The sequence below is a fragment of the Rana temporaria genome, chromosome 3 (genome assembly GCF_905171775.1).
Source record: "Rana temporaria chromosome 3, aRanTem1.1, whole genome shotgun sequence".
NCBI lineage: Eukaryota > Metazoa > Chordata > Amphibia > Anura > Ranidae > Rana > Rana temporaria.
The window spans coordinates 75417740-75445633 of record NC_053491.1 but is presented as its reverse complement, the minus strand read 5'-3'; the positions used below and the strand labels follow the sequence as shown (position 1 = coordinate 75445633).

Sequence of the window (27894 nt, the reverse complement as noted above, 5' to 3'; positions counted from 1 at the left end):
AAATAAAAAAAGTGTGTGTGTGTGTGTGTGTGTGTGTGTGTATATATATATATATATATATATATATATATATATATATATATATATATATATATATATATGTATATATAGTATATATATATATATACATTTTGTATTAAAAGAACTGAGCTATTGACATCTTTTCATTGTCGCACTGGTTACTGATAAGACTGGTCAAGATAACGATTTCAACAGTCTGTCAAAAGGATTTATAGACATTTTGGTTAATCATTTGGGATATAAATGTAAAAGGACTTCCAAAACCCCCATCTAGGGATTTCTTAATATATTTTCTACATAAATACTTGCTCTACACACAAACATTTGAGTACCTTACTCTAGCTGCAAGCAATTTGCATATTTTCAACTTCTTTCAAACCTTGGTAATGCTGCTCACGCATTTCTTAGGGGCCTTACACATGGGACGGGCTCCAATGGAGTCTACCTGCTCAGTGGGAAATCTGTCTGCTAGTCCCTGCTGAGCAGGTGGATGGCTGGTCCGTGTCCACTCTGCTTATGCAGAACAGACACAGCCCGCTGTCCTCTATGGGCAGTGGGATGTAAACGCCAGACGATCCGTTACCACCTGCCGCTCCATAGAGGAGACTGGAGGGTACCAATCTGGTCTCCCTGAAACTGACAGTCAGACCCGATCAGTCTGCTCGTGTGAAAGGGCCCTTAGGTTGCTGCAGAAAAAAATGGCAGCTGAAGTTTTATTTTCCTTGTGCTGCATGCACACTGGGTGTTTAGCCCCGATGCAAGGGATCCTGATGTTTTTGGTGCCTGCAGAAGGCACAGGTGCACTGTCGAACCCCACTGGTGGCATCTTGTAAAACTCTGAGGGATTGCAAGCTTCTGCGACTGGATGGTACACAGAGTGAAAAAGAGGGGTTGGGGGAGAGAAGGTAACGGAAGCATAGGTTGAGAGATTTCTTCAAAGAAATCACATGAACTTTTTTTGTATCGCTGATTTTTCTAAAAAGGTTCTTTACTATGTCTGGAGAAAATGTAAACCATTTTTTTTTTTTTTTTTGTGTCAATGAAGGCCTAAGGTCCTTCTAGTATTTAAACCTATGTGTGGTTTGTTGCATTTCCAGAATAAAGGGACAGCGGGATTTGCCCCCCCTACCAGAACACTCAGATCTGCTCTTTCCTGAGAGCACTGATCAGGAGTTGGTCAGCTGCTGGTTTTTCAGCATGCTCATCCAACAGAAGCCGGCTTCTGTCGGACAGACTTGCCTAGACAAAGGCCGAATGGAAAATGTCGGCCATTCTTCCCTTCCTTTTTTTTTTGCATCAGCAAATATCTCTTGAAATTCAGCACATGTGTACCTAGCACAAGGTATTGGTTTATCTAATTTCATGGTGACGGTTCACAATGAGTGTAATATATCAAGTGAGTGGTTGTAAAGTGTTTGGTAAAATTCCTTCAACTGACCATCTATGTCCTGAGACTTAAAAGCATTTTCCCATTACCTCAGTCAATGGTCAGTATGAAAGCATGTGCTCTAAATGGTGCATTTGCAAAGGTTATGCTAGGCTTGTATCTGAACTCATGATATATGTGCATTCAAACTTGACTTCATGGGCCTTTTACGTGGTATAATATGGCTTTCAACAACAAGTCTCCCTCTTTAATTGTTAAAGCGGGGGTTCACCCTAAAAACAATTTTCTAACAGTACATTGAGCTCACTCTCGACATTGACAGTATGCCGATTTTTTTTGTTTTTTTTTGCTGTACATACCTCGTATAGCTATTTTCTTACGGGTAGTGAATCCCGCGGCAGTGGGCGTTCCTATGCAGCAGTTAGTGATTGACTTGATGACAAAAACTACCCCCCCGTCGGATAAGGAGCGTCACGAGTTGCTGAACGTCGAGTCAGCGCTATACAGCGCCTGCGCGCCGACATTCGGCTTCTTTCGGCAACTCGTGATGCTCCTTATGCGACCGGGGGGGGGTAGTTTTTGTCCTCGCGTCAATCACTAACTGCTGCATAGGAACGCCCACGCCCGCGGGATTCACTACCCGGAAGCCGGGTAAGAAAATAGCTATACGAGGTATGTACAGCAAAAAAAAAAAATCTGCATACTGTCAATGTCGAGAGTGAGCTCAATGTCATGTTAGAAAATTGTTTTTAGGGTGAACCCCCACTTTAATATGTGGCTACAGTTGATTGCTGCCCGTCTAGCTTGTAGGAGCATTTTGATGTATGGCAAAATATGTGGCTGATGATGATGATTTCCAGTTTGCGTAGATTACTGAACTTCTAGGGGCAGATCCACAGAGATCTGCACGGGCGCAGCGTATGGGACATACGCTACGCCGCTGTAACTTACTTTTTAATTCTTTGAATCCACAAAGAATTCGCGCCGTAAGTTACGGCGGCGTAGTGCATCTCTCGGCGCGTAATTCAAATCGGCGGGTAGGGGGCGTGTTTCATTTAAATGAAGTGCGTCCCCGCGCCGAATGAACTGCGCATGCGCCGTCCCTAAATTTCCCGCCATGCATTGCGCTAAATGACGTCGCAACGACGTCATTTTTTTTAACTTAGACGTGACAACTTACGGACAACTTGCGCCAAAAAAAAAATTCACATTTTGACGCGGGAACGACGGCCATACTTAACATGGCAAGTCTATCTATACCCCGCAAAATACCAGCTTTAACTATACGCCGGGAAAAAGCCTACTAGAGACGACGTAAGAGAATGCGACGGGCGTTCGTAGATCGTCGGAAATAGCTAATTGGCATACCCGAGGCGGAAAACTACGCAAACTCCACCCAGCGGATGCCAAAGTATTGCATCTACGATCAGAAGGCGTACGAAGCTGTTCGCCTGTCGGATCAAACCCAGATGCCGTCGTATCTTGGTTTGAGGATTCGAACTAAAGATACGACGCGGGAAATTTGAAAGTACTCCGGCGTATCAGTAGATACGCCGGCGTACTCTCACTGTGGATCTGGCCCCTAGTCATTAACTGTAAACTGTAACTTTGCATGCATATTACTCTTATCCTTATAAATTCAAATAGTTTTTTTGCCAAAAAGATGAATGTAAATGTATGTCCTCATTGCCCTGCATTAATATTACATCTTGTTTAAACCATGGAACCAGAATGTTGGCTTTTTCTAACAAGATATTCTATTCTCTAGCCTGTTCGGTCCATTCTAAATGCTAGCAACGTTTTTTATGATACGAAGGTTTCAGTGAGAACAATCCAATATCATTTTGTGGGCAGAGGCTTTGCAGATTTTAAAGCTTTGCTTGGTGCTAAAAATTCCACAAATTCTTTAGCTGTAGAAAGGCAGGAAACTGCTGTTTAAAATAGGAAATGTATTGAGGAGCCGAACTACCATAGCAGTTTTCTTCCTTTTTTTGGTAAAAGGGTTTCTAGGCTTTAAAAGTGACAACAGGCCACATCACCAGTCTATAGCGCTGCGTACCAGAATGCTGACATCTGCCCTGCATCTGTGCACAAACAGTATATTGCTATTCCGAATAAATTCCATGCCCATAACTGGAGGTAGAATATAAAATGGTCTTGCTGTTCTGCATTACTACAGATAAACTGCTACTTCTTTTAACTGCTATTCAGAAATTTTGTGGAAGTTTATTTTTATTTTTCTGTAACTGCTAAAGTTTTGATGATATATTGGTTTTATATTGGGTTAAGGACTTTTAAACATACATAAGCATCAGTATACGGTGCCTTGAAAAAGTATTCAAACCCCTTGAAATTTTCCACATTTTACCAAAAAGGTAAATGTATTTTATTGGGATTGTATGTGATGGACCAACACAAAGTGGCAAACAATTGTGAAGTGGGGGGAAAAAAACGTTTTTTCCAATATTTTTTATTTTTTTTATTTTTTTACAAATGTCTGAAAAGTGTGCCGTGCATTTGTATTCAGCCCCCTTTACTCTTGGGCCTCGTACACACGACCGATGATGTCCGCTGGTCCGTCGGACCAGTTTCAGCAGACATGTTTGGTCGTGTGTAGGGCCAACCGGACAATTTTGCGGCCGACCGGACAGGTTTCCAGCGGACAACTGTTTCTTAGCATGCTAAGAAACCTGTCCGCTGGAAGCCTGTCCGCCGGACATGTCCGATGGTCAGTACGACTGATCAGACATGTCCGCTGGCCCGAGAACCTGTGCATCGCGTCAAAGTGATTCGACACATGCGTGGAAGCATTGAACTTCCGGGTTCGCGCACGTCGCTGCGTCATCATCGTCACCGCATATTCTGTCCGCGCGGAATTCGGTCTGATGGTGTGTACATCGATCAGACCAAATGATCCCAGCGGACATGTCCGATGAAAACGGTCCGCGGACCGTTTTCATCGGACATGTTGGGTCGTCTGTACGAGGCCTTCTACCCCCCAACTAAAATCTATTGGAACCAATTGCCTTCAGAAGTCACCTAACTAGTAAATGAGGTCCACCCGTGTGTAATTTTGATCTTGGTATAAATACAGCTGTTCTGTGAAGCCCTCAGAGGTTTGTTAGAGAACCTTGGTGAACAAACGGCATCATGAAGGCCAAGGAACACACCAGACAGGTCAGGGATAAAGTTGTGGAGAAGTTTTTAAAGCGGGGTTAGGTTAGAAAAAAAACATCCCAAGCTTTGAATATCTCACGGAGCACTGTTCAATCCATCATTCAGCCCAGGTTCACACTGGGTACGATTTGGTACGATTTGAGATGCGATTTCACATGTCAAATCGCATCTCAAATCGGCGGCAATTGTCGGCAATGGCACTGTCCTAATCGGTGCGACGCCGCATCTGCCGCGATTTACATTGAACCCTGCACAGATGTCTCTTAAATTGCGGCAAAATTGCAGCCGCGAAATCGCGGTAAAATCGCGATTTTACCGCAATTTTTAATTCGCAGCAGTGTGAACCTAGCCTCAAACATGGAAAGAGTATGGCACAACTGCAAACCTACCAAGACATGGCCGTCCACCTAAACTGACAGGCCGGGCAAGGAGAGCATTAATCGGAGAAGCAACCAAGAGGCCCATGGTAACTCCTGGAGGAGCTGCAGAGATTCACAGCTCAGGTGGGAGCCTCTGTCTACAGGACAACGATTAGTCATGCAGAGGGAGCAGAGAAGGCATGAGAGTTGCAAAAGAATGTAATTTTTTCATCTGAGGAAATGTAATCTCAGGTTCATGTCCTATACACACCAATACACCATGAAGGATTGTTGACAAAAAAATGTATTAGAAATTAGGGCCCAATAGGGCTTAATAGAGAGGAGGGACACCACCTAACCTCTACTCTAAAGAGAGCGTGAACAGTATTCATTGGACACGACCTCTGGTGAACACCATCTCCAGGTACAGCATGTGACTTTATTGCCTTCCTCTCACATAACAGAACTGATGCTTGATATTTGACAGCCGTGTGTGCAAAAAAAGCTGCTTTCATCTTGGTATATGTCAGTTTTTTTTTTTTATTATGGTTGGATGTTTTCAGATATAAAGAAACCATTTGAATGGATGGTGTGGTATATGAAGGCATAAATGGTTAAAGCTCATCTCTGGGCAAAAATGAATTGTATCTTGGTAGCACAGATTCGAACCATGTATGGGCAGGCTGAATGTACCAAGTTGATTGATCAACTTGGGTACAACCAGCATGCTGTGTTTTACCTGCGATTTATCACTAGATATACCCGCTAGCAATAATCATTGTCTTGTCACGACTTTCCCCGCCCCCATGCCAGGAGAAGACAATGGCCCGGTAGGAGGGATTTCCACATAAGCATTGTCTGTGTTGATGGGGGAATCGTGCAAATTTCTTTCCTGCAACCCATGGTTGCAGAAATTAAATTTGCACCATGTATGGCCGGCCTTAGCAAATTTTCTCAGGTCTTCCCACTTAGGTTTTTTTTTAATGGAGCAAGCTGGAGATAGGCAGGGTGAGTTGTTGGAGAATCAGAGTTGGGGATCTGAATTTTTGCTTGCATCAGATGAGCATAGTGCCTGAAGGTGATTGGGTATGCGTAGCCATGTGACATACCTGCAGCTAGAGTTCTTTGCATCTTAATGCAGCCACTGCACACAAATCTGGACAGATGACAAACTGCACTTTTATCGGAAATATGTTAGAAATAATTTTTTACCCTTGTGGTTTGGCAGATCTAACTTCTGTGCAAAACATAAAGTTTAAAAATAACAAGGGTTTGCACAAGGATGCATGCAGACCCGTTTGTACAACCCTGCAAGCTCTGTCAGGGATCGCCAAACTACGACTCTCCCAGCTTCTATTTATTTTTTTTTTTATTTTTTTTTTTCTCTCTGTAATTAATTTGAGCATAGTATAATCACCTGTTAAGCTGAAAAACAAACTCGGATTGATACTTTAGGGATAGAGAAGGTGATGAATAGCTGGAAGGCATTGTAGGGATAACAGATTTTATATATACGTTAAATGCCATTTCCTTATTTAGATGTGACCTTTTGTAACTGTCTGTAGGGATTTTGTGGACCTGCAATTTATATGTTGTACAATACTTATTAACATTAACGTGCATCACTATATCTTGCATCTATTTTTTCTTTTGGTCAGCAGCTGTTTTAGTACTTATCACTGTCCCTCCCAAAGGAGGTGTACTGGGATATAGTGTTAATTAAGTCTACAAAAAAAAAAAAAATTGTTAAAACAAAATTATATTTCCTTTGTAAAATTTCCATGAAACATAATCGCCTTTATTGAACAACACATAAGTCCCCATAGCTCCAACAGTCACAAATCTGTAAGGTCCACCACTTCTTGGCCTCCTATAGTTTGCTATAAAAGAGACGAGCATGAACCCAAGAGGCATTCCACTGATTACCAGTCGTCTCAAAGAAAACCTTTTAAGCAACATCGCTAGGTCAGGAGGAACCACAGCCTATAGCAGGAGGAGCAGGTTTCAACACAACCGGAAAGGTAAGTTATTGGTAGTGGCCCAGGGTTGAGCTACATTGCACTGTAACACTGGAAAGGAAGAATAGGGCAAACTGTTTTTACAAGCTGCCTTTTTAGTTTTGTGTTTTGTTGTTGGGTTAGCAATCTAAACACTTTTACATTAAAGTGGATGTAAACCTGAATTTTTTATTTTTTTTTCTTAATGAAGACTTCTACCTGGTAAAGTAGAGGATGTCAAGTCATCTGTGCCCAGTCTTGCCACAAATATTTAATCTAGCTCTGAGCAATCCTCTTGTCTTTTTGTAGTAAGAGAAAAAAACACCCAGATACGTTTTTGTGTCGCCACATCCCCCACTGCTGTGACTGACATCTCATTTCTTTTTCTCATGAACGGCATGAGAGCAGAGAGAGAGAGAGTTACAATTTTATTTCAGCTTCAGATCCCTCCTTTCTTCTCTAGCTCTCCAGAATTGGCTGCTCCACACCTCAGCATGATTGGGCATTAGGGATGAGCGCCGTATTCGAGTCGAGCTCACATTCGACTCAAACATCGTATGTTCGATCGTTCGTCGAATTACGAACGTTTTGGGCCGTTCACGCCAAATTCGAGTAGCGTTTCATGGCCCAAAATTCACAGCGGCATTGCAGTGCATTGCTGGCTGATTTGCCAAGCATGCACTATGACCCGAATGCTTGGCCAATCGCCGCTTGCAAAAAACGGAGAGCCATAATTGGCCAAAGCCAGGGTGGCTTTGGCCAATTATGGCTCAGGGGATTTAGTACACGCCCCGCACTATAAAAGGCCACCTGCAGGTCAGCCTTGTGTAGTGTGTTGCGGTGGTTAAGAGAGAGAAGACAGAGAGAGAGTGTCATTTTTTGTAGGTAGATAGAGCAGGCAGGCTAGTCGGTTAAAGTTAGTGTTTTGAGGAACACTATGGCAGCGTTTTTTTTTTTTTTTTTGCGCTATAAACAAAAAAAGAGCGACTATTTTGAAAAAAAATCTTTTTTTTTTTAGCTATAATAAATATCCCCAAAAAATATATAAATAATTCCCCCCCCCCCCCCCACAGTTTAGGCCGATACGTATTCTTGTACATATTTTTGGTAAAAAAAATCGCAATTTGCGCAAAAGTTATATCTTTTATAAAATGGGGGACTGTTTTATGGCGTTTTTATTATTTTTTTTTTTAAACTAGTTATGGCAGCGATTTTTATCGTGACTGCGACATTATTGCGGACACATCGGACACTTTTGCCACCATTTTGGGACCATTGTCATTTTTACAGTGATCAGTGCTAGAAAAATGCACTGATTACTGTAAAAATTACACTGGCAGTGAAGGGATTAACTACTAGGTGACGTTGCAGGGGTAAGTGTTCCCTAGGGAGTGATTCTTACTGTTAGGGGGCGTGGTTACACGTGACATGTCACTGATGACCGTTCCCGATCACAGGGAACGGTCTTCAGTGACAGTGTCACTAGGCAGAATAGGGGAATGCCTTGTTTACAAAGGCATTCCCCTGTTCTGCCCTTGCCGACCGCAATCGCGGGCCTCCCAGAAACATAGACTTCCCGAAACCCGCGGCTGCACTCGCGAGGCACGAGGTGGATGCCCGCGCGCCCGCTGGGTGGCAGATTTAAAGGGACGTACCTGTACACCAATCTGTCTGCCCATGCCATTCTGTCGACTTACATGGTCGTGCGGCGGTCGGCAAGTGGTTAAGACCCTGTGCAAAACCCTTTGCTTCAAACGGGGTCCTATAATTGGCTTGGGCCCTTTTAGCAGATACCTAAATTGCCTTGTCCATCAGCCAAGCCTGTGAAAGCCAAATTTCAGGTGCGCTGGACTGCCCAATCTGCCCCAAATGGCCAGCCTTTGAAGAGCATTAGAAGGTGACAACGCCAATAAGGGGGCAGAAACTGGATATACAGTGGGGAGAGATTTAACCACTCCAATTGTGCGTGTGTGTCTGTGTATAGGAAGTCATCAAGCAGCCCATCTCACTAGAATGCACCACAAACCAAATCTCCAGTTTTGGTGGGTTATGTCTATTATATTTTCTCGCTTGAATGAGAACTATGCCAGCACTGCTGCCATATGCAAGCCTCTTTTTTTCTTTAATTTTATAGCTTTGTAATTCGATTTGTCCTCCTTATGCCAAGAAGTCTTTACTTCTGTTTGCCTTCTGTGTTTTCGCTCTGTATTGTAAAAGTGTGTCATTATACTTTGAACATCAATTACAGATTCTTTGTTTTCATTTTAATAATGAAAATGGGGTTTAGCCAAGTATGGTAATAAGTTAAATGTGTACTTGGACCTGAAAAAGATGCCAACAACATAGTGCATATTTGGAGAGTTGGGATACAAACACTGAGATTGCTCACATGCAATGCCCAGAATTCCAAGCAATGGTTACCACTACTGACAGTAAAATGGTAAACCTTTTATATATGGCACACTTAAGGAAATTAGATTGGTTTACAGCTATGCTTTAAAGACTGCAGTATGACATTTTTGTCGTACTATGCCTGCTTACTCAGAAGACCTATTGGAATCTTCAACAGAGCATCACTTCACTACAGCGCAACTTTAGGTGCTATAGAAGTCTCCCTGCTGTCGGAATACAAAGGCACGAGACCTGGGACCATTGACGGACGACCATTACACTAGGTAATGTCTGCGGTCCCTAGTGTATCCTTGTCCACTATGCAAAAATGAACACAATTATTTATTTTACATAGGTCGTATTATGCTCCTGAAAAATTATTTAAATGGAATCGTAGAGATTCCCCTTTTGTGTCCTCGCTGTAGAGGAGCGCCTGCAAACTTAATACATATGCTATGGAGATGTCCTAAACTTCGATTATTAGCAGGGCATAATCAAGACTATTAATGGTCTCTTTGGAATAAAATTACCATTTGAACCTGGCATATGTCTGTTAAATATAATAGAGGAAGCTAGTATTCCGGATTTTACTTATATTTCAATAGTAAGAAGTTTGTAAAAGAAAAATATATTTTTGTCTGCATCGAGGTTGTCAAGGGAAATTTGAGATTATATGGAAAAGATAGATAGGTGCTCTAGGCCCCCGATTTAGAAGAGAAGGGAAATGGAAAGAGAGATCCGTGTTGGGGGGGGGGGGGGGGTAAACATTTTGGTTGGGGTGTTTTTTTATTTTCGTCTTCTTTATTTATTTATTTATTTTTTCCTTTTTTTTTTAGGGGTGTGGATGGTCTATTGGTGATGTGTGTATTGGGACTGTATTTGGGTAGTTTGTATGTACTGTGTTTTGACATTTTTTCTTTTGTTCATTGTATTCAATCTCAATAAAAAAAAATACTGGATTAAAAAAATACAAAGGCACAGCTGGGAGGCCTTTTCTACGGATGTGAATGGGGGAATCAAGTTTTTTTTTTTTTTTTTTATCTTTTTCAGCTTTTTGGTTGAATGGAAAGCTAATCCTCTATGGCAGTGGTTCTCAACTTGGGGGTCGTAGCCCCCTTGGGGGTCGAATGATGATTTGCCAGGGGTCACCAAATCCTGGCCTGTTGCTGAAGCCCACACCACTCTCCCAGCCTTTTCTCGGCCGCCCAGCTGGGCTGTTCCTAGAGCCCGCGGCCGCCCACTCAGACTCTTTGCAGCCATTCAGTTCACGGCATGGCTGAGGGGGCAGAGACTATAAGTCAGCTGACTGGTGAGGAAAGTGAAGTGGGAGGGGCTGAAGGAGACCCTATCTCCTGATTTCAGCATAGGTGTCACTGCTGCGAGACACCACACTATGAAAATAATTTTACTGTTGGGGTCCCTGCAATTTGTGAAATGTTATCAAGGGGTCACGACACTGCTCTATGGGCTGTCATAGACTTCTTAAAGTTGTAGGCTTATAGCTGAAATCCAGCCTTATCTTTTTTTATTGCACTTGTAGCAAGTCATCTCCTCCAACCTTAAAAATTATTATTTTGATTCTCTGCAAACTTGTCTCTCAACAGTATAACCCTTTTGAGGCTGCAGCAGCTGGAGCCTACTTTTACATACATACATACATATTTTTACAAACACCAGGGAGCTCTAATGTTCAAATATCGGCCAGCTCTTATGGTCACCTGATCTGGCTTGCAACCCTTATGTCTCAGGTGCTTTATTTTTAGCTCAGAATAGGATGGACATGTTCACTATCAAATAGTGAGCCAGTGACCACAGGAGCTATAAGAGTAGCTTATAGCACTTTAAAAGAAATGGAAGCTTACTTGTAAATACTGTATTTTCTATTCACTGTATGTGACCGTTTATCCGTGGGCTTAGTTTAATTATTCACTTAAAAGATAACTGGGAATATGTCAAGTTTCTGGAATTCTTCAATCGGAAATTGGGGCTTTTGGAGGCAGTCATTGGTGGTGAAAAAAAAACAAACTTAAATATCAAGCTGTTTAATATGTGTACCGTAAGTAGAGTTCAGTTTATCATTGAAAATGTGTTTTTTACATCCTGGTCCCCAGTGCTGCTTTTTGTGTTTTACGTTCTTTTACATGGTGAAGAAATGATTTGTAACTGTAGATCTATAATCCAACCATTTTGAAATGTAATGGCTCACAAAGATTTGTATGAATATTTTTACTGTGGCACCATTATTGTAATTTGTCATTTTACATTTTTGTTTTTGATCTTCTTTTCCAGGGAAGTAAAGGACACTATAGATACCACTGGCAGAGTCACAATGTCAAGCACAGTGGGGTGGATGATATGGTCCTCCTTTCCAAAATCACAGAAGACTCTATTGTGGAGAACCTAAAAAAGCGCTACATGGATGATTTTATCTTTGTATCCTTTCAAATATGTATTTTAAAGTAAGATAAAGCCTATGTGTGATTAGATGGCCTCCATGACTATATCACAAGATGATGTAACAAGTAGTGGTGTTCACTCAACAGTTCAAAAAACAACCCATAACTTTTTTAATGAACATTTCTTTCTTTCTTTCTTTCTTTTATTATTTCAGATGAATCGAGACCATGTACCCAATTTTAAGTTGGTGACATAGGTATGAGTAAAGATGCAAAAAAAAAAATTATGTAGTATGGGAGTATGTCAAGTTGATATAAAAATGTATTTCACTACAAATGAGAGTAAAAATGGGTCTGCAACTCTCAGCAGAATCTAATATTGGAACGGTTTTATTTTTCACATCAAAGCCACCCTTTCATTTTTGTCCCTACTAGGTTTGAAAAGAATAGCTTAGTGTAGCTTTTTGTGAATAGAATTTTTTTTTTTCCCCATTCTGCATCCTGTGTTTGATGCACACAGAGAAATTAGCCTTCAGCTATCATTTAGTGTATCAATATTGCCTTTGAACTTGAGAGGGATATAAAGATGTATAAGAAGTCTTGCTTTTTAATATTGTATAGTTTTCTCTACAACAAATCCTTATCTTTTGATAAAAGTTGTACTGCATACGTCTTAGTCCTGCATTACCAGGCTGACCTGTTTTCTCCTACTCTCCTCCCCAAGCAGGACATTGGACAATGCCATGAAAGGGGGGCCCAATGCCGCATCAGATAATACTACCTTCAGCAAATTTCTCTGTAATGTTGCTAGTATTACTGCATCTGCTAGGAAAATATGGATACATGTAACCCACAGTAATAGTGGTCTGCAGTTTCTAAATACAGACATACCCCGCTTTAAGTACACTCACTTTACGTACACAAGTACAAACCTACCCGCGTGTGTGTATGGCCTCGCAAGTACTGTGCAGACATTTTTCAGCCGCAGTAGAAGAAGCTGAAGCTCCGACTGTTGCCTGCCCTGTTCCAGTGTGCCCCTGACACCCCAACTACAGCCCCCGACTGCCCCACTACAGCCCCTGCCCTCCACTTACACCCTAGAAGTGAAATAAGGTATTGCTTCACTACTACATTTTCATTTTACATACATGCTCTGGTCCCATTGTGTACTTAAAATTGGGGTATGCCTGTATACAATCAGGTGTGTTACTGTCAGTGCAGTCGGCATTGGTTGAAGCAACTAGCAAATGAGAATGTTGGTGTGCCTTGGCAAACAACAACTGTTTGTATACAAGGCTTAGATTCCTTAGCATGACAACGGTCTCCATATTCAAATTGCCATACATGATGGCCTTTTTGTTTCCTGTATTATATATTAAGTAATCCATGACAATTATTTATGAAGTAAAGACTAGTGGAATAGACTTCTGCTTTGGATCGAATTTTTTACTTTTCAGATCACAAGGCCCTAGATATCTTATTTCTACCCCTTACATATGTCTTATAGGAAAGGCTATGCTGAATTATTAATTTTAATAATCTAATAAACTGTGAATCATGCATGTTTAACCCAAATGACTACTTTAAAATAAGGACCTTGCTCACTCCTGTGTGTATTACTTGTTACAATAATGCTATCTTCTGGCATATGATAAAGGCCTGCCCTAATATTTGTCAATTGTGGAAGAGATTATTATTTATTTATTTTTTAAAGATTTTCTTTTGTTTTTGTTTTTTGAATCAAAAGGTTTTTATTGCTCATACAACATACTGTTACAGGAATACAATAAACAGAATGACATCTTGCATCAATACATTTTAGTCTATTACAACAGAATTGCTGGTTATACATCATAGACTTTACTACACAACAGTGCTCACATGTCCTATACCACTAAACCCCACCAAGTAGCCTAGTTTGAACCAATTCCAAAGGGCTTAGGCCAGGTATCGCAAGCCAGGGATCCCAAAGTTTAAGGAATTTCCCTGCGTTACCTCTATGCTGGTAGATAAATTTCTCCATTAACAGTGTCTTACCCATATGCTGGACCCAGGTCTTTAGCAAAGGCGCCTCCCTTGATTTCCAATGTATGAGAATGAGCTTTCTTGCCTGAAATAGAGCTCTAGCGAATGCCACCCTGGTGCCTTCCTCCTCAATCACCCCCTCCAGAACACCTAGTATGCAATGAAGCGGCTCCAGAGGGACGTTGGTCTGGAACACCGAATTCAGCGTAGCCAGAACCTCAGCCCAGTATCTGTGTAACTTGGGGCATCGCCAGAGCAAGTGAATCAGATCCCCCTGGGCCGCCCTACAGCGTCCACACAGCGGATCCGGAGATCTGCCCATTCTAAAAAGTTTGACCGGGGTAAAGTGCACCCTTAACAGTATATAGAGCTGGGAGACTTTCTGTGATACATTTAGTGAACAGGTATTAACGGCCTGCAGCGCCTCCTCCCAAACCTCACCCTCCAGGGGTCCCAAGTCTGTCTCCCACTGTTCTGCCACCTTCATAGGGTACCCCTCAAGGAAAGACGCCAAAAGCATGCCGTAGCATTGCGATATCATGCCCCTGGTGTCCTGCGCGGAACTCAACATTCGGAAAACGGGTGTGGGGGACTGAACCCACTCTACAGCTATCCCCTGGGCCTGCACTGCGTGCTGCAATTGCATATAGTAAAACTGCATGGTGGGTGGCAAGTTAAATCTGGACCTCAGCTCACTAAAGGACAACAGAGCCCCCCTCCGAAAAATATGCCTAAGATGCGTAATCCCCACGGATCTCCATCTGTGGCCCTGGTCAAGCTTGGCCAGTTCCTCATATGCGTCATTCTCCCAAATGGGACTAAATTCAGTAAACCCCAACACATCTTGAAGCTGCCTGACCTTATTCCACACCTTCTGGACAAGAGCATAGGTGGGCATACGTTTGTTGGACCTATGGAACCTGCGGGCCTCCAACCCCTCAGGGATCGAGGCTGCCCCAGATCCCCGCAGCATAAGCCTAGCCGAGGAGGTCGTGGGCAGAGGATCCATGACCCCTATTAGGTGCTGCAGCTGTGCCGCCAAGTAATACAACCATGGATTGGGCAGAGCCAGGCCTCCCCCCTCCTTTGGGCGCTGGAGCTGTTCTAGCTTTATCCTAGGGGGTTTAGTGTGCCACAACAGCTGTCGAAAGAGAGAGTTAACTACACGAAATATTTTTAGGGTGATAACAATGGGCGCGTTATGAAGGAAGTACAGCAGTTGCGGCATTAGTATCATTTTGATAAGGTTGGTTTTACCCGCCAGTGACATCTTCAGTCTGTTCCATATCTGAATTTTATCCCTGAATCTGGACAATAAGGGGTACACATTGAGCTTACAGTAATCGGTTATCAAGGGGGACACCCAGACCCCCAGATATTTAAAGGACGTCACTATGGGGACCGGGCACGGCAGATTGCTCCCGTGCGTCGGCTCCCCATCCAGGAACATCAGGGCTGACTTTGTCCAGTTAATGGTGAGGCCTGAAAAGCGACCAAAGTCAGTGATTATGGCCATTACTTGTTGAAGGGAGTCCTCTGCATCCTCCAAAAAAAGGAGCATGTCGTCCGCATACAACATGATCTTTTCGTGCATGTCACCATATCTGAACCCGCGGACCGACCCACAATCCCTCACCAGGGCCGCCAGAGGCTCAATAGCCAGAGCAAAGAGCAGGGGGGACAGGGGACAACCCTGCCTGGTCCCCCTGCCCAGAGCAAAAGCATGGGACATCCTATCAGCCATTCGTACGGCAGCCTTGGGCGCAGCATACAAAAGTCGTACCCACCTCAAGAATCTGGGACCGAATCCGAATTTAGACAGCACCGCCCACAGGTACCGCCAGCCGACACTGTCGAAGGCTTTATTAGCATCTAACGACAACAGTGCCCTGCGGCCAACGGAATCCGAGGGGGTCTGCATATTTAAATATAACCGACGGAGATTCGTCGCGGTGGATTTACGCGGCATAAAGCCTGCTTGGTCGGAGTGTATAATGGATAGGATAATTTTATTCACCCGTATAGCCAGTATCTTCGCGAGAATTTTGACGTCACTTTGTAAAAGGGAAATAGGCCTGTACGACCCGGGATCCAGTGGATCCTTGCCAGCCTTCAGCAGCAGAATAATGTTCGCCCTTGTCATGGATGTAGGTAGGTCACCCGCGTCAAACGAATGGTTGAACACCTCGAGCAACTTGGGAAGCAATGTCCCCCCATACTGAGTATACACTTCAATGGGTATACCGTCGTCGCCCGGGGCCTTACAGTTAGGAAAAGAAGAAGCCGCCTCCCGGAGTTCCTCCAGGGTGAGCGGCTTCTCCAGCTCAGCCTGCGCCGCGCCGCTCAAAACTGGGAGTGTAACCGCATCAATATAACCCTGCAACTCTGCGTCTGTAAAATCATCTCGCACCTTGTACAGTTCCGAATAGAAATTAGCCAGCTCCTCCAGAATCAACTCAGGTTCGTTCACCAGCCGTCCCTGCGTGTCGCGAATCGCTCCTATGGCAGGAGACGCCTGTTGAGACCTGGCAATTCTGGCCGATTTTCTTTTGTTTGAGTGTCCTTATAATACCAAATTGTGTTGTCTTGGTATATTTGAGTACATTTTGTACTATGTAGTGTTTATAGCTATCCCTAGCCAGAGACCCCTTGGCCAGAACGGCCATTGTACTCCGAAAAACCCAAATCCTCCCACTGTCATTTGGATAATGCTAGCGAATTGGGCTCCAACTTTTCAACAGATCTTCTAGTAATGGGTATCTGGATACACTTTGCAAAATGTAGAGATTTATGAAATATTTCAAACCATAGTTGGGAAAATTCAGAACCTTAAATTTTATCTAATGACCAAACTTTTTTTCATTGGATAGTGTCGTAAATGGTTAAAACCATTTTGTTTTCATCTGTGTCCCATTCTAAAAAAATCAAAAGAAGTGATAGAAAAGGGATCCAAATTGAGGTAAATCTCTAATGGATGGTTTTTCTGACGGAATTCCGCTCAAGCTTGGCTTGCATACACACGGTCACACAAAAGTTCTCTGAACTTTCGTCCGTCAAGAACACGGTGATGTACAACACTACAATGAGCCGAGAAAATGAAGTTCAATGCTTCTGAGCATGCCTTAAATGGTTTACGAGCATGCGTCGGAATTGCTACCGATGATCTGATTTTCCGATAGAATTTTTTCCGTCTGAAAATTTGAGAACCAGCTCTCAATCTTTTGTTGGTGGAAATTCCGACAGATGGAGCATACACACGGTCGGAATTTCCATTCAAAAGCTCACATCAGACTTTGCTGTTGGAATTTTTGATCGTGTGTACGGGTCATTAGTTTGCACCAGTACAATGTTCTCATTGGAAAAATTCGCTGTGAGTGGCACCACAACATATGGTAACACACTGCTACGAATACTTCTGGAGCAATTTTATTTATTTTTTCTATTGTGGTGCATTGGGCAGTTCATTCAAATGAATGGGCTGCTTAACACAGTAAATGTTAACATGCAACTTAAAGCGCCTTTGTTAATGGCACCTGACTGAATGGGCCCTTACAGTTCTGGTGACAACTTGGGTTTTACACCCACTTTTAGTTACAATGACAGTGGTTACTAGGACAGAGAGAGTAAATCTCCCTAACAGGGACACAGACCGCAATGAAAACTGACTATAAAAATAGTTTTGTCTTTTAGATGCACTTGAAAACTCCAATTGGCATAAAGCTACTAAAATAATGGTCCTGGAAACCTTCAAAGGTACCGTAAGTCTTTCATTTAATTGGAAACTGGCTTAATTGTTTCTCCAAGGTCTACGCCTTATGCATGATGGTTGTAGTATGTCCTTTGACTTTCTTTTTTGGTCCTGTCATGCATATTTTGATATATCAATAAAGTTTGAAGAATTTTTAACTAGAACAGGGGACACGTAGGAGTAGGATGCTTGTATTATTGAGTGAAAAGTGTTGTATAGCCATTACATGTCTGACGGGAATTGTAAACTTGATTATTTTTAGGTCACTCTGTTGAACTGAATGAATTTAAGTGCAGAAAACAAAGTACAGTTGAAAACAAGAACATTTCTCTAGTTTTATATTCTTCTAGTGTTCTCCAGACCCTGAATGACCTGATTGTTATGTGGAGAAGCATGAATGAGTGTTAATCTTTGCCACTGTAAGCCAGGATTGTTAGACACGCACTCAAATGGTCCTGTTGGTTATCTACAAACACTTCCATCTATGAAAGATGTTCTAGTAAAAATGCCTCTGAGGCCACAGATCTTTGAACTTGTGCCAAAAACACAATCTGATCTGAATGAAGGTCTGGAGGGGCTTCTTGTATATATGACATCATGCCTTTTTATCAGTTCTATATTAAATGTTTCATATCCATTCTGTAAATATTTAATTTATTACAGATCTTGGGCTGATCACACAGGCAATTTGTTCGCAGATAATTTGTTTGCAATTAGCGATTTACTTGCTAGAGTTGCTGTCAGTTTGGTGCAGAATTGGGCGGTGCTATGCTTTAACTCTTTCCTTCAACAATTTGTAGCTAAGCATAGCGATTGCAAAGAATGAATGTAGCAGTAAACCACAGATACAAAAATATATAATTCACCTGTAACACGATGTCATAATGTGCAAGTATGCACAAGAGAAAGCCCTTGAGTGCCTCTCTGTCACCTCCGACAGGGCTTCCATCTCTCTTACCCCCCCCCCCAGTTTTCTTTGCGGGTTTGTGGTCTCTGGCTACATGAGTGCAAGGGGGCGCGTTGATGTCACTCCTGACATCATTTACGGCATGGCTCAGAAGGTCCGGCGTACCATGCAAGTTTAGGAGATATTTTACAGCACCTACAGATAAGCCTTATTGTATGCTTACCTGTAGTTATAAGTGGTAGAACAGAGTTTACTAACACTTTAAAGCTGATCATAAATTATGCAATTTTACTTTTCTGCAACCATGGGTTGATGGAGGAATCCCTCCCGTGTAGTGTGTTTTCCCAGTGTGGGGGGGGGGGGGCTGTCCCTGCCAGGAGAACACGATATAGCCACTGACAATCGCATGGTAGAAATCCAACAAGCTGGTTGTATCCAAGCCAATTGATGGATCGACTTGGGAAATCCAACAAGCTGGTTGCATCCAAGTCGATTGATGGGATCGACTTTGGTGCAATTGACTGGTCCCTTCTGAAATGGTCGAGATTCGAACCATCCATGGCCACCAGCTTAAGGCCTCATTTACACGTGTGTGTGTGTGTGTGTGTGTGTGTGTGTGTGTGTGTAATTAAATAAAAATAAATATATATATTATATATATTTATATTTATACAATACATCTAACAGGCTGGTTTAACCTGTTTTGAGGTGAGAGGCTGGGATTATCTTCACGAGTCTGCACAAACTACACTGGAATTTCGTGCGGTGGATGGCAGCACTTATCTAATCATTATTTACACATTTTTTTTGAAGAGTTTGGACTGGCACTTTATTATAAGTTTTTCTTGCACCTTTCTTTTGGGACTTTCCACTATTTTTGGAGGTTGACTTGAAACACTTTAATTAACTTTATTTATCACATTTTTTCATCAATCTTTTTTACTCAACATTTTTTGCTTATATATTTTTTTTATATAATTAATATTTTTTATCCTAAAGATTATTTATTCACAAACATTGATGTTTATTCTTAACATTATTTATCACTCAGATTTTACACTGTGTGTTTTTTTGGTCCTTCCTTACGGATTTATCACTGTTAAGTTATCACTGTTTTATGACACTATTAGATTGATGTTAATGTGCTGACTATTAATTATTATTTTTAGTCTATTTTTCTGGATTATTAATTTTCACTATCTCCACCTCATTCATCTCAATGTAGATGCCTTTGAAGGTATTGGAAACAAGGAGTGAAACATTATTTGGATTTAATCATTACTATCCTTGCGTTGCTGTGCGTTATTTGGCAATTTAGTTATTTTAGCTATTTTTGGCAAGCGCCTCTATTTACCCCCAATTTACATATGTCTTCTGGTGCGTGAGCACTATTTCAGTAGTGGCTGCTGCTTTTAGATTTTAGTTGATATTTTAATTATTTACATTTAGGCTGGTTTTGCGCATTGGTTCCCCCCATACACATATTCTGTTTAGATCTATTTTACCTGTGCAGCAAACCATGGAGGTGTTCTCTTTTTTAGAGAATAGGAAACTTAATTTAGAAAATATTTTTGAAAAACCTGAAGAAACCACAACAGTAAGTGTGGAGAGCACGTTTAGGAAAATGGGGCATTTAATGGAAAAGAAAATAAATGCATGGTGGGATATAGTTACCCACGAGAAATACATCAAAGATAGATTAATACCAAGGAGATTACGATGGGATGTACCTATAAATGATGGCTTAATGGATAAAGAATCCACAGAAGAGTGGTTCCAGTTTTTTAATGACAAGGGCCTAGAATTACTATCACTGTTGATTAAGAGAAAACAACGGAAAATCAAAGCCCTGGATCGAACAATAACAGAACTAAAAAGCAATATGGAAGGTAGCAAGGAGCTACCTGAGTTTATAGCTCTATCCAAACAATTACAGCGTGACATGGAACAAAAAGATAAAGAGACGGTTGCAAGGAAAAAAAGAAAGTACCAGCGTGATATGAAGGACTATGAGGATGATCTGGTATTTAAATGGCAAAATAAAACAGAAGAATCGGGGACTAATTCGAATAGGAGTACACCTGAACCAGAACAAAATGTCACGAATGTGGGAGTAACTACACAGAATGGGGCTCCGGGTGGGACCCAACAAGGGAGAAATACCCCCAATCAAAAACAAAGAAAAAATGGATGGAAACCCTTTTGGAAAAACAATCGGCCTAATCAAAATCCTTATAATGCACCTGGTCCTCCGTACACTCATAATGGAAATAGAGGAAGGTCAAGAACTCCTCCTTGGAGAAATCAGACCCATCAAAATGGAAATAATCCTTACGATAATCAAAGACGGGATGATTACTACCACCAATCGGAAGGAAGAAGAGAATATGATTATATGTACAATATCCCTGTACATAATCCGTATCACCATTTGAGAGATGATGAAGGTAGGGGAGGGAGAACCCCGAGACAACAGGACTATATTAGGACATCCAACCAACATATCCCATATGGAAGAGATATTAGAAATGCCTCACCCAGACATTTTTTAGAACAGAGACGCCAAGAATCCCCGAGGCGTCATCAGGAATATGGGGTACAGAGAATGAGGCATACAAGTCCGGAATATCGATCAGGGGAGATGAGGGATTACGGCCCCAGGAATCAGGACCCTCAAAGGAATTGGGACAAGGACAGGAGAAAAACAAGATCACCACGAAGGAATATAGACAACCGATCTGGAAGAAACGAAAATCGAGGAGAGGATGTAGGGCGGGAAGCAAGAAACAGAACAAAAAGAGAATAATAGGAGATGGTGTGATTAACATTAGTGGAGTAGAACTTACCCAGCAGGAATTAAAAGTTTTGGACAAGGGATTAAAATTTGCCCCAAAGAAAAATTTCAACAAGTTTGATGCTTACGTTGACATCAATAGATTTGCAAGAAGCTTACACATAAAGAAATACATGTTGAACAAACCGGGTGAAGGATGTGCGAGAAATATCGCCACTGAAAATGATGTGCTACATAGCAATCTAAGAAATAAATCTGTTTTTAACCCACCAGTGAGTAATGAAGGCCATATTGAAGCCTTTAGAAGACTGGTTCTGAAAGACCTACAAGACTTAAAGATTAAGAAGATATACGACCCAGGAGATATAAAGAATGGAATCAGGAAACTAGAGGAGAGAAAGGATGTTGTAGTAAGACAAGCAGACAAGGGGGGGCCATCGTTATTCAGTCTAAGATAGCATATCAAAAAGAGATGGAACGACAGTTAAGTGATGGCACGACCTACCTCAAACTTCCTGGAAACCCTATAATTCGATATAAAGATGATTTGGCAAGTCTGGTTAAGGGAGGAATGAAGAAAGATCTTTTAACCAAAAAAGAAGGGAAATATTTACAACCAGTGGGATGTAGGATTCCGGTCATATACACCCTCCCAAAAATTCACAAATCTAGGGAAAATCCCCCAGGAAGACCTATTGTCAATGGAATAAACTCAGTAGGATCTAGAATTGGAGAATACATCGACTGGTTCCTCCAGCCCATAGTAAGGAAGACTGAATCTTACTTAAGAGATACAAAACATCTGATACAATTGTTAGATACTCTTGTATTAGAGGGTGAGTCAGTATATTTGGCTACAGCCGATGTCGCATCCTTGTACACGATCATTGATCATAAAGAAGCAGTACAAGCAACCACCTGGGGTTTAAATGGCCTAAGTGATCTAAAGGATACACAAAAGAAGTTTATTACACAGTGTCTGGAATATAGTTTGGATCACAATTACTTTTGGTATCAGAATGATTATTTTAAACAGGTGCGTGGTATTGCTATGGGCGCTAAATATGCACCGAGTGTTGCAAATTTATATATGGCTGAGTGGGAAGAGGAGGTCCTATACAACAGAAGACCAAAGGAATTGCTTTTATATAAACGTTTTATTGATGATATTTTAATTATTTGGTCTGGGGACAGGGAAAAGCTTACTGATTTTGGTTTTTATCTCAACACAAACGAGAAGAACATCGTTCTCTCGTGGGAAATTAGCAATGAGAAAATAAATTTCCTAGACCTTGAAATCATCAAAGAAGGAACTAAACTGATAACGCAAACCTATTTTAAGACTGTAGATAGAAACAGCTATTTACCTTTGGATAGTTGCCATCACTCACCCTGGTTGGAAAATATACCGAAAGGGCAACTACTAAGGTTGAGGAGAAACTGCACTAAAGATGATACATTTTTAAAACAGGCTGATTTTATTGGGAAAAGGTTTGTAGAGAAAGGTTATCAACAAGATTTTATCGATAAGAAAATACAGGACGTTATGGCTTTGGACCGAAACACCCTTATACAGGACTGTTCAAAAAACAATACCTTTGCTGGGGGGGTGCCACTAATAATGGACTACAGTGTCCAACATAAACAAATAGAAACCATCTGTAGAAAATACTGGCATGTTGTGAAGGGTGATCGCCATTTGACAAGTGTACTTCCGGAGAAACCTCTCTTTACATATAGGAGGGCCCCTACTCTGAGAGACCTTATTGCAAAGAATGTCCTGGATCCTCCTGAAAAAAAGAGTTTTTCCTTTTTTAATGAAAAAGGCTTCTATCCATGTAAAACCTGCTTCACCTGTAAACACACCAAAGAAAGTAAGAAGAAAAAGGAAACCTTTAAATCAAGTTGTACAGGGAGAGAATATAAAATCAAAGATTTCATCTCGTGTAGAACGGAAGGTGTTGTGTATCTCCTAGAATGCCCGTGCCAAATCCAATATGTGGGTAGAACAAAAAGGCCCCTGTGGAAGAGATTGCGTGAACATACACAAAATATCATAAATGGATTCCCTAAACATAGCTTATCTCGCCACTACGCTTTCATAATAAAGACCCTTCGTCCCTGAAAGTGTGGGGCATTGAAAAATACAAACCCCATTGGAGGGGAGACAACAAAGTGCAAAAAATCAGTCAGACTGAATCTCGCTGGATCCACGAATTATGCACTTTGTCCCCCAATGGCCATAATATAGATTTTGATTTGAACTGTTTTATCTCCAATTTTTAATATTTTTAATATTTTAATTTTTTAATAATTTATCAAATAAGCTTATTCATTAATTTTAACCATGATTTTAGAATATTAATACTCACTCACCATCCTCCCTTTTTCATATTTATTCATGTAGACAATCTGTTCTATTTGGGAAGGAGTTATATATAGGTAAACATGATTACTAGTATTAACTTTCCCCCAGTTGTCCCATCATCCACTAGAGGGAGCCGTTATCAGTTACCTGACAAGCACTGAGTATCAACTGGCCTAATATTAAGCTATGTGATTTCAGTCTTTTATTTATCCACTGGAGGGAGCTTGTATTTATTATTTCATTCATTATACTTGTCAACATCCAGTAGAGGGAGCTATTACTCGTTTGTCTATTGATTGAATTATGCTCCTATTATTATATACAGAGATTTATGTTCCTGTCTTTCCCCACTGGAGGGAGCCATATTTTAGCTTTGTCCTAATTGTATTATGTTTAACATATCTTGACCCACTAGAGGGAGTTAGTATTTCGATACTACAAATTATTTATGTCATACCCTCTATTACATGCACTTTCGATTTTATATCCAAAGGAGTTATTTGTTTTAACATTTGTGGTTTAATATCCACCCGGAAGTGCCGATTAGCGCGCATCCGCATTCCTATTTAAGTCACCATCACCGACGGCACCTCCATACCTATGACTAAGTAGCGTTGATCTGCTACGCAACGCGTCAGGTGAAGGAAAGTGCCGACGGTGACGTCATCTCCGCTCGCGGCCGAGAGCGGAGATCTACTTCTTTACATACAAACATTCGCTGCATGCTGTTTTTACTTCCTGGTAAATGTGAGTGTAATACCTTGTTTTAACCACTATTAAAATTGTGTTGAACCTATTACACTATGGAGTTTACATTTACTTTCATGTGAGTGGTCTGGAGCTTTACCCTTGGTGGACGTTTTGGAGTGACCCATAGAGCCTAGATTGCTGGAATCCTTTAATACATCTAACAGGCTGGTTTAACCTGTTTTGAGGTGAGAGGCTGGGATTATCTTCACGAGTCTGCACAAACTACACTGGAATTTCGTGCGGTGGATGGCAGCACTTATCTAATCATTATTTACACATTTTTTTTGAAGAGTTTGGACTGGCACTTTATTATAAGTTTTTCTTGCACCTTTCTTTTGGGACTTTCCACTATTTTTGGAGGTTGACTTGAAACACTTTAACTTTATTTATCACATTTTTTCATCAATCTTTTTTACTCAACATTTTTTGCTTATATATTTTTTTATATAATTAATATTTTTTATCCTAAAGATTATTTATTCACAAACATTGATGTTTATTCTTAACATTATTTATCACTCAGATTTTACACTGTGTGTTTTTTTGGTCCTTCCTTACGGATTTATCACTGTTAAGTTATCACTGTTTTATGACACTATTAGATTGATGTTAATGTGCTGACTATTAATTATTATTTTTAGTCTATTTTTCTGGATTATTAATTTTCACTATCTCCACCTCATTCATCTCAATGTAGATGCCTTTGAAGGTATTGGAAACAAGGAGTGAAACATTATTTGGATTTAATCATTACTATCCTTACGTTGCTGTGCGTTATTTGGCAATTTAGTTATTTTAGCTATTTTTGGCAAGCGCCTCTATTTACCCCCAATTTACATATGTCTTCTGGTGCGTGAGCACTATTTCAGTAGTGGCTGCTGCTTTTAGATTTTAGTTGATATTTTAATTATTTACATTTAGGCTGGTTTTGCGCATTGGTTCCCCCCATACACATATATATATATATATACTGTATATATATATGTGTGTGTGTGTGTGTGTGTGTGTGTATATATATATATATATATATATATATATATATATATATATATATATATATACGTTGAATATTAATTCCTGTGAGAAACTGAAAAGGGTTTCTGTGAACACCTGTATGAAGCCTCATACAAAGCCATCAGAGGCTAGCGGAGCCCACAGCCATTCGCGTGTGATTGATCATACAGCAATTGCCTGTGGATGTTATTTGCATCCAAAGCAGATCATCCATTGTTTTGTTTTGTTTTTTGTTTTTTAAACCCTCCATGGGATTTTATCGGCAACCAAACCAAAAAATTACTGTTTTATATATATATAAAAAAAAAAAAATTATTACAATATTATTAAATACATAACCTTGTTTAAAAACCACACGAGGCTAAAAAACATAGATGTATACAAATGAAGTTGATACTTTTCCAATATTGCATATCTTTTATGGGATTTTGATATTGAGATCAGATGGTTTGCTTGGGCATCATCCACAGGTTTTTACTACATGTCTGATTTACATGCGAACTGTCACGAATGGTTGCCAACGCTGTCTGCCACACAATGCTTTATATGGGGCTTCCCACTCACAGCCGTTTGCAGGAACCCCGCTTAGTCTCTGTTAGAAATTCATAGTTAACCCCTGAACGCACATGTGTATGGGGCCTAAAGTGCATTTGCTGTCTAAATATTCAGTAGTGCCGACCATTTATTTTGCAAAGTTAAAGCAATATTAATGAGAATACAGTCAGTCTGTGAAATGACGCACATTAACCAATCAGAAATGATCTTAAAGAGGTTGTAAAGGTTTGTTTTTTATTTTCTAAATGGGTTCCTTTTAAGCTAGTGCATTGTTGGTTCTTCTTACCTTTTCCTTCGATTTCCCTTCTAAGGCCCCATGCACACGAGAAGCAAATGCAAACACATGTAAACTCAAGTTTTCAAAGGCAAAAACCGGCGTTTAAAACGCCAGTTTTTGCCGCAAATTTCGCAGCGTTTTACTGCGTTTGTGGCTATCAGCGTTCATAACAAAGACATTGTAGACCCTCCCAAAGCTTTGAAACGCAAAAACGTTTGCGTCTGAACCCAAAATTTTGCGTCTGAAAAAACGAGCCTAAATCCAACTGCTTTAAAACGCAAAAAAACGTGAATGTGTGCATGGACACATAGGATAACATTAAATGTGTTCAGGGGCAGTTGAAAAAAATGCCCAAATGCCTCTGAACTCGAGTTTACCAGCGTCTCGTGTGCATGGGGCCTAAATGTTTTTTTTCTTTGTCTGAATTTCTCACTTCCTGTTTCTCCTCAGTAAGCTTGCCCCCATCATCCGAGTCATTCTGGCTGGGGGTTAGTCAGCCAGAACAGCTTACTGAGGAGGAACAGGAAGTGAGAAATTCAGACAAAGAAAACAAAGAAAAAAAACATTTAGAGGGGAAATCGAAGGAAAGGGTAAGTGAACCAACAATGCACTAGCTTAAAGGAACCAATTTAGAAAATAAAAGATAAACCTTTACAACCGCTTTAATAAAATTTTCAAATGGGATTTGTTGCTGTGGATGGCTGTGCATCTATCAAGCCTCCTGATATCGTCAGTGTGTTCTAGTTAATCCAAAGTATGCAGAGGATTTGGATCAGTGCTGATGTTTGGATGTCTGTTTCCTTTTTTTCGACTTTTGATATAACTGCCAGACTTGGATCTACACTTTGTTTACGAGGTCGGTGGGTGGAAGCCTAATTTCAGAGGGCTTAAAATATAACACTGCTACTGTACAAAAAAATAAAGCCTCTAATTAGCGGTGAATCTGGAGCACCAAAATGAAATGACGGCATTTACTATAAAGCCAAGGTTGTGATGTTGTAGTGCAAATGGATTGAGTAGACTTTGAATAATCCTGTTCTGCTTCTCATCTCTCTCTAGCCTGTATCACCCTATGGAGTACGAAGATGCAAAATGCAAGAACGCTTACCGACCAATCAGCAGTCAACTCAATTGTTTGAACAGTAACATCTAAAAGCTGATTGGTTGGTTTTATTAGTGTACATCCTGTTCAGTTATATGAATGCTGTTGTGCATTATACATCCTTAACTCTTCTTAGACATATATTGGCCCAGTGCTGATCTCTGTGAATCCATTCAAGCAAATGCCCTACTTTGGAGAAAAGGAGATTGAGATGTACCAAGGAGCTGTAAGTATCTAGCTTTAAGTTGAACGCCAGGCACAAAAGCCTGTAATTATATTTATTTCTCTATGATGACAAAACTCTCAACTTTGTGTGCACAAAATGCCTCTGCAAATCCAAATATCTCCTAAAGGTAGTAGTGACATCATCACTCTGTTTCACGTAGTATGTGCAGAGAGCAGTGCTGTGGGAAGGACCCAGGACAACACCCCACTACAGGCAGCCTGCAGAAATATACAAACGGAGCAAATAGAAGACCACTCTACCTGTACAAGGGGAGTGACTGTTTTTATTATTGTCACCAGTGTTAATTTCGTTGACTAAATGAATACTATTTTAGTCTACTAAAATACGACTAAAACAATTGAGATGACTAAAATACGACTAAAACTAAAATGGCATTTTA

The 27894-nt window shown here is 40.8% G+C and overlaps 1 protein-coding gene across 1 annotated transcript in view; it reads left to right on the top strand.

The window, feature by feature from the left end:
• The window catches only part of MYO1E (myosin IE), a 267148-nt gene that overhangs the window by 80826 nt on the left and 158428 nt on the right, over positions 1–27894 (top strand). The window contains exons 2-3 of the mRNA XM_040342781.1: positions 11622–11765; positions 27405–27494. Coding sequence (XP_040198715.1) covers positions 11622–11765; positions 27405–27494 — 234 coding nt within the window. The remainder of the gene's footprint in view (positions 1–11621; positions 11766–27404; positions 27495–27894) is intronic.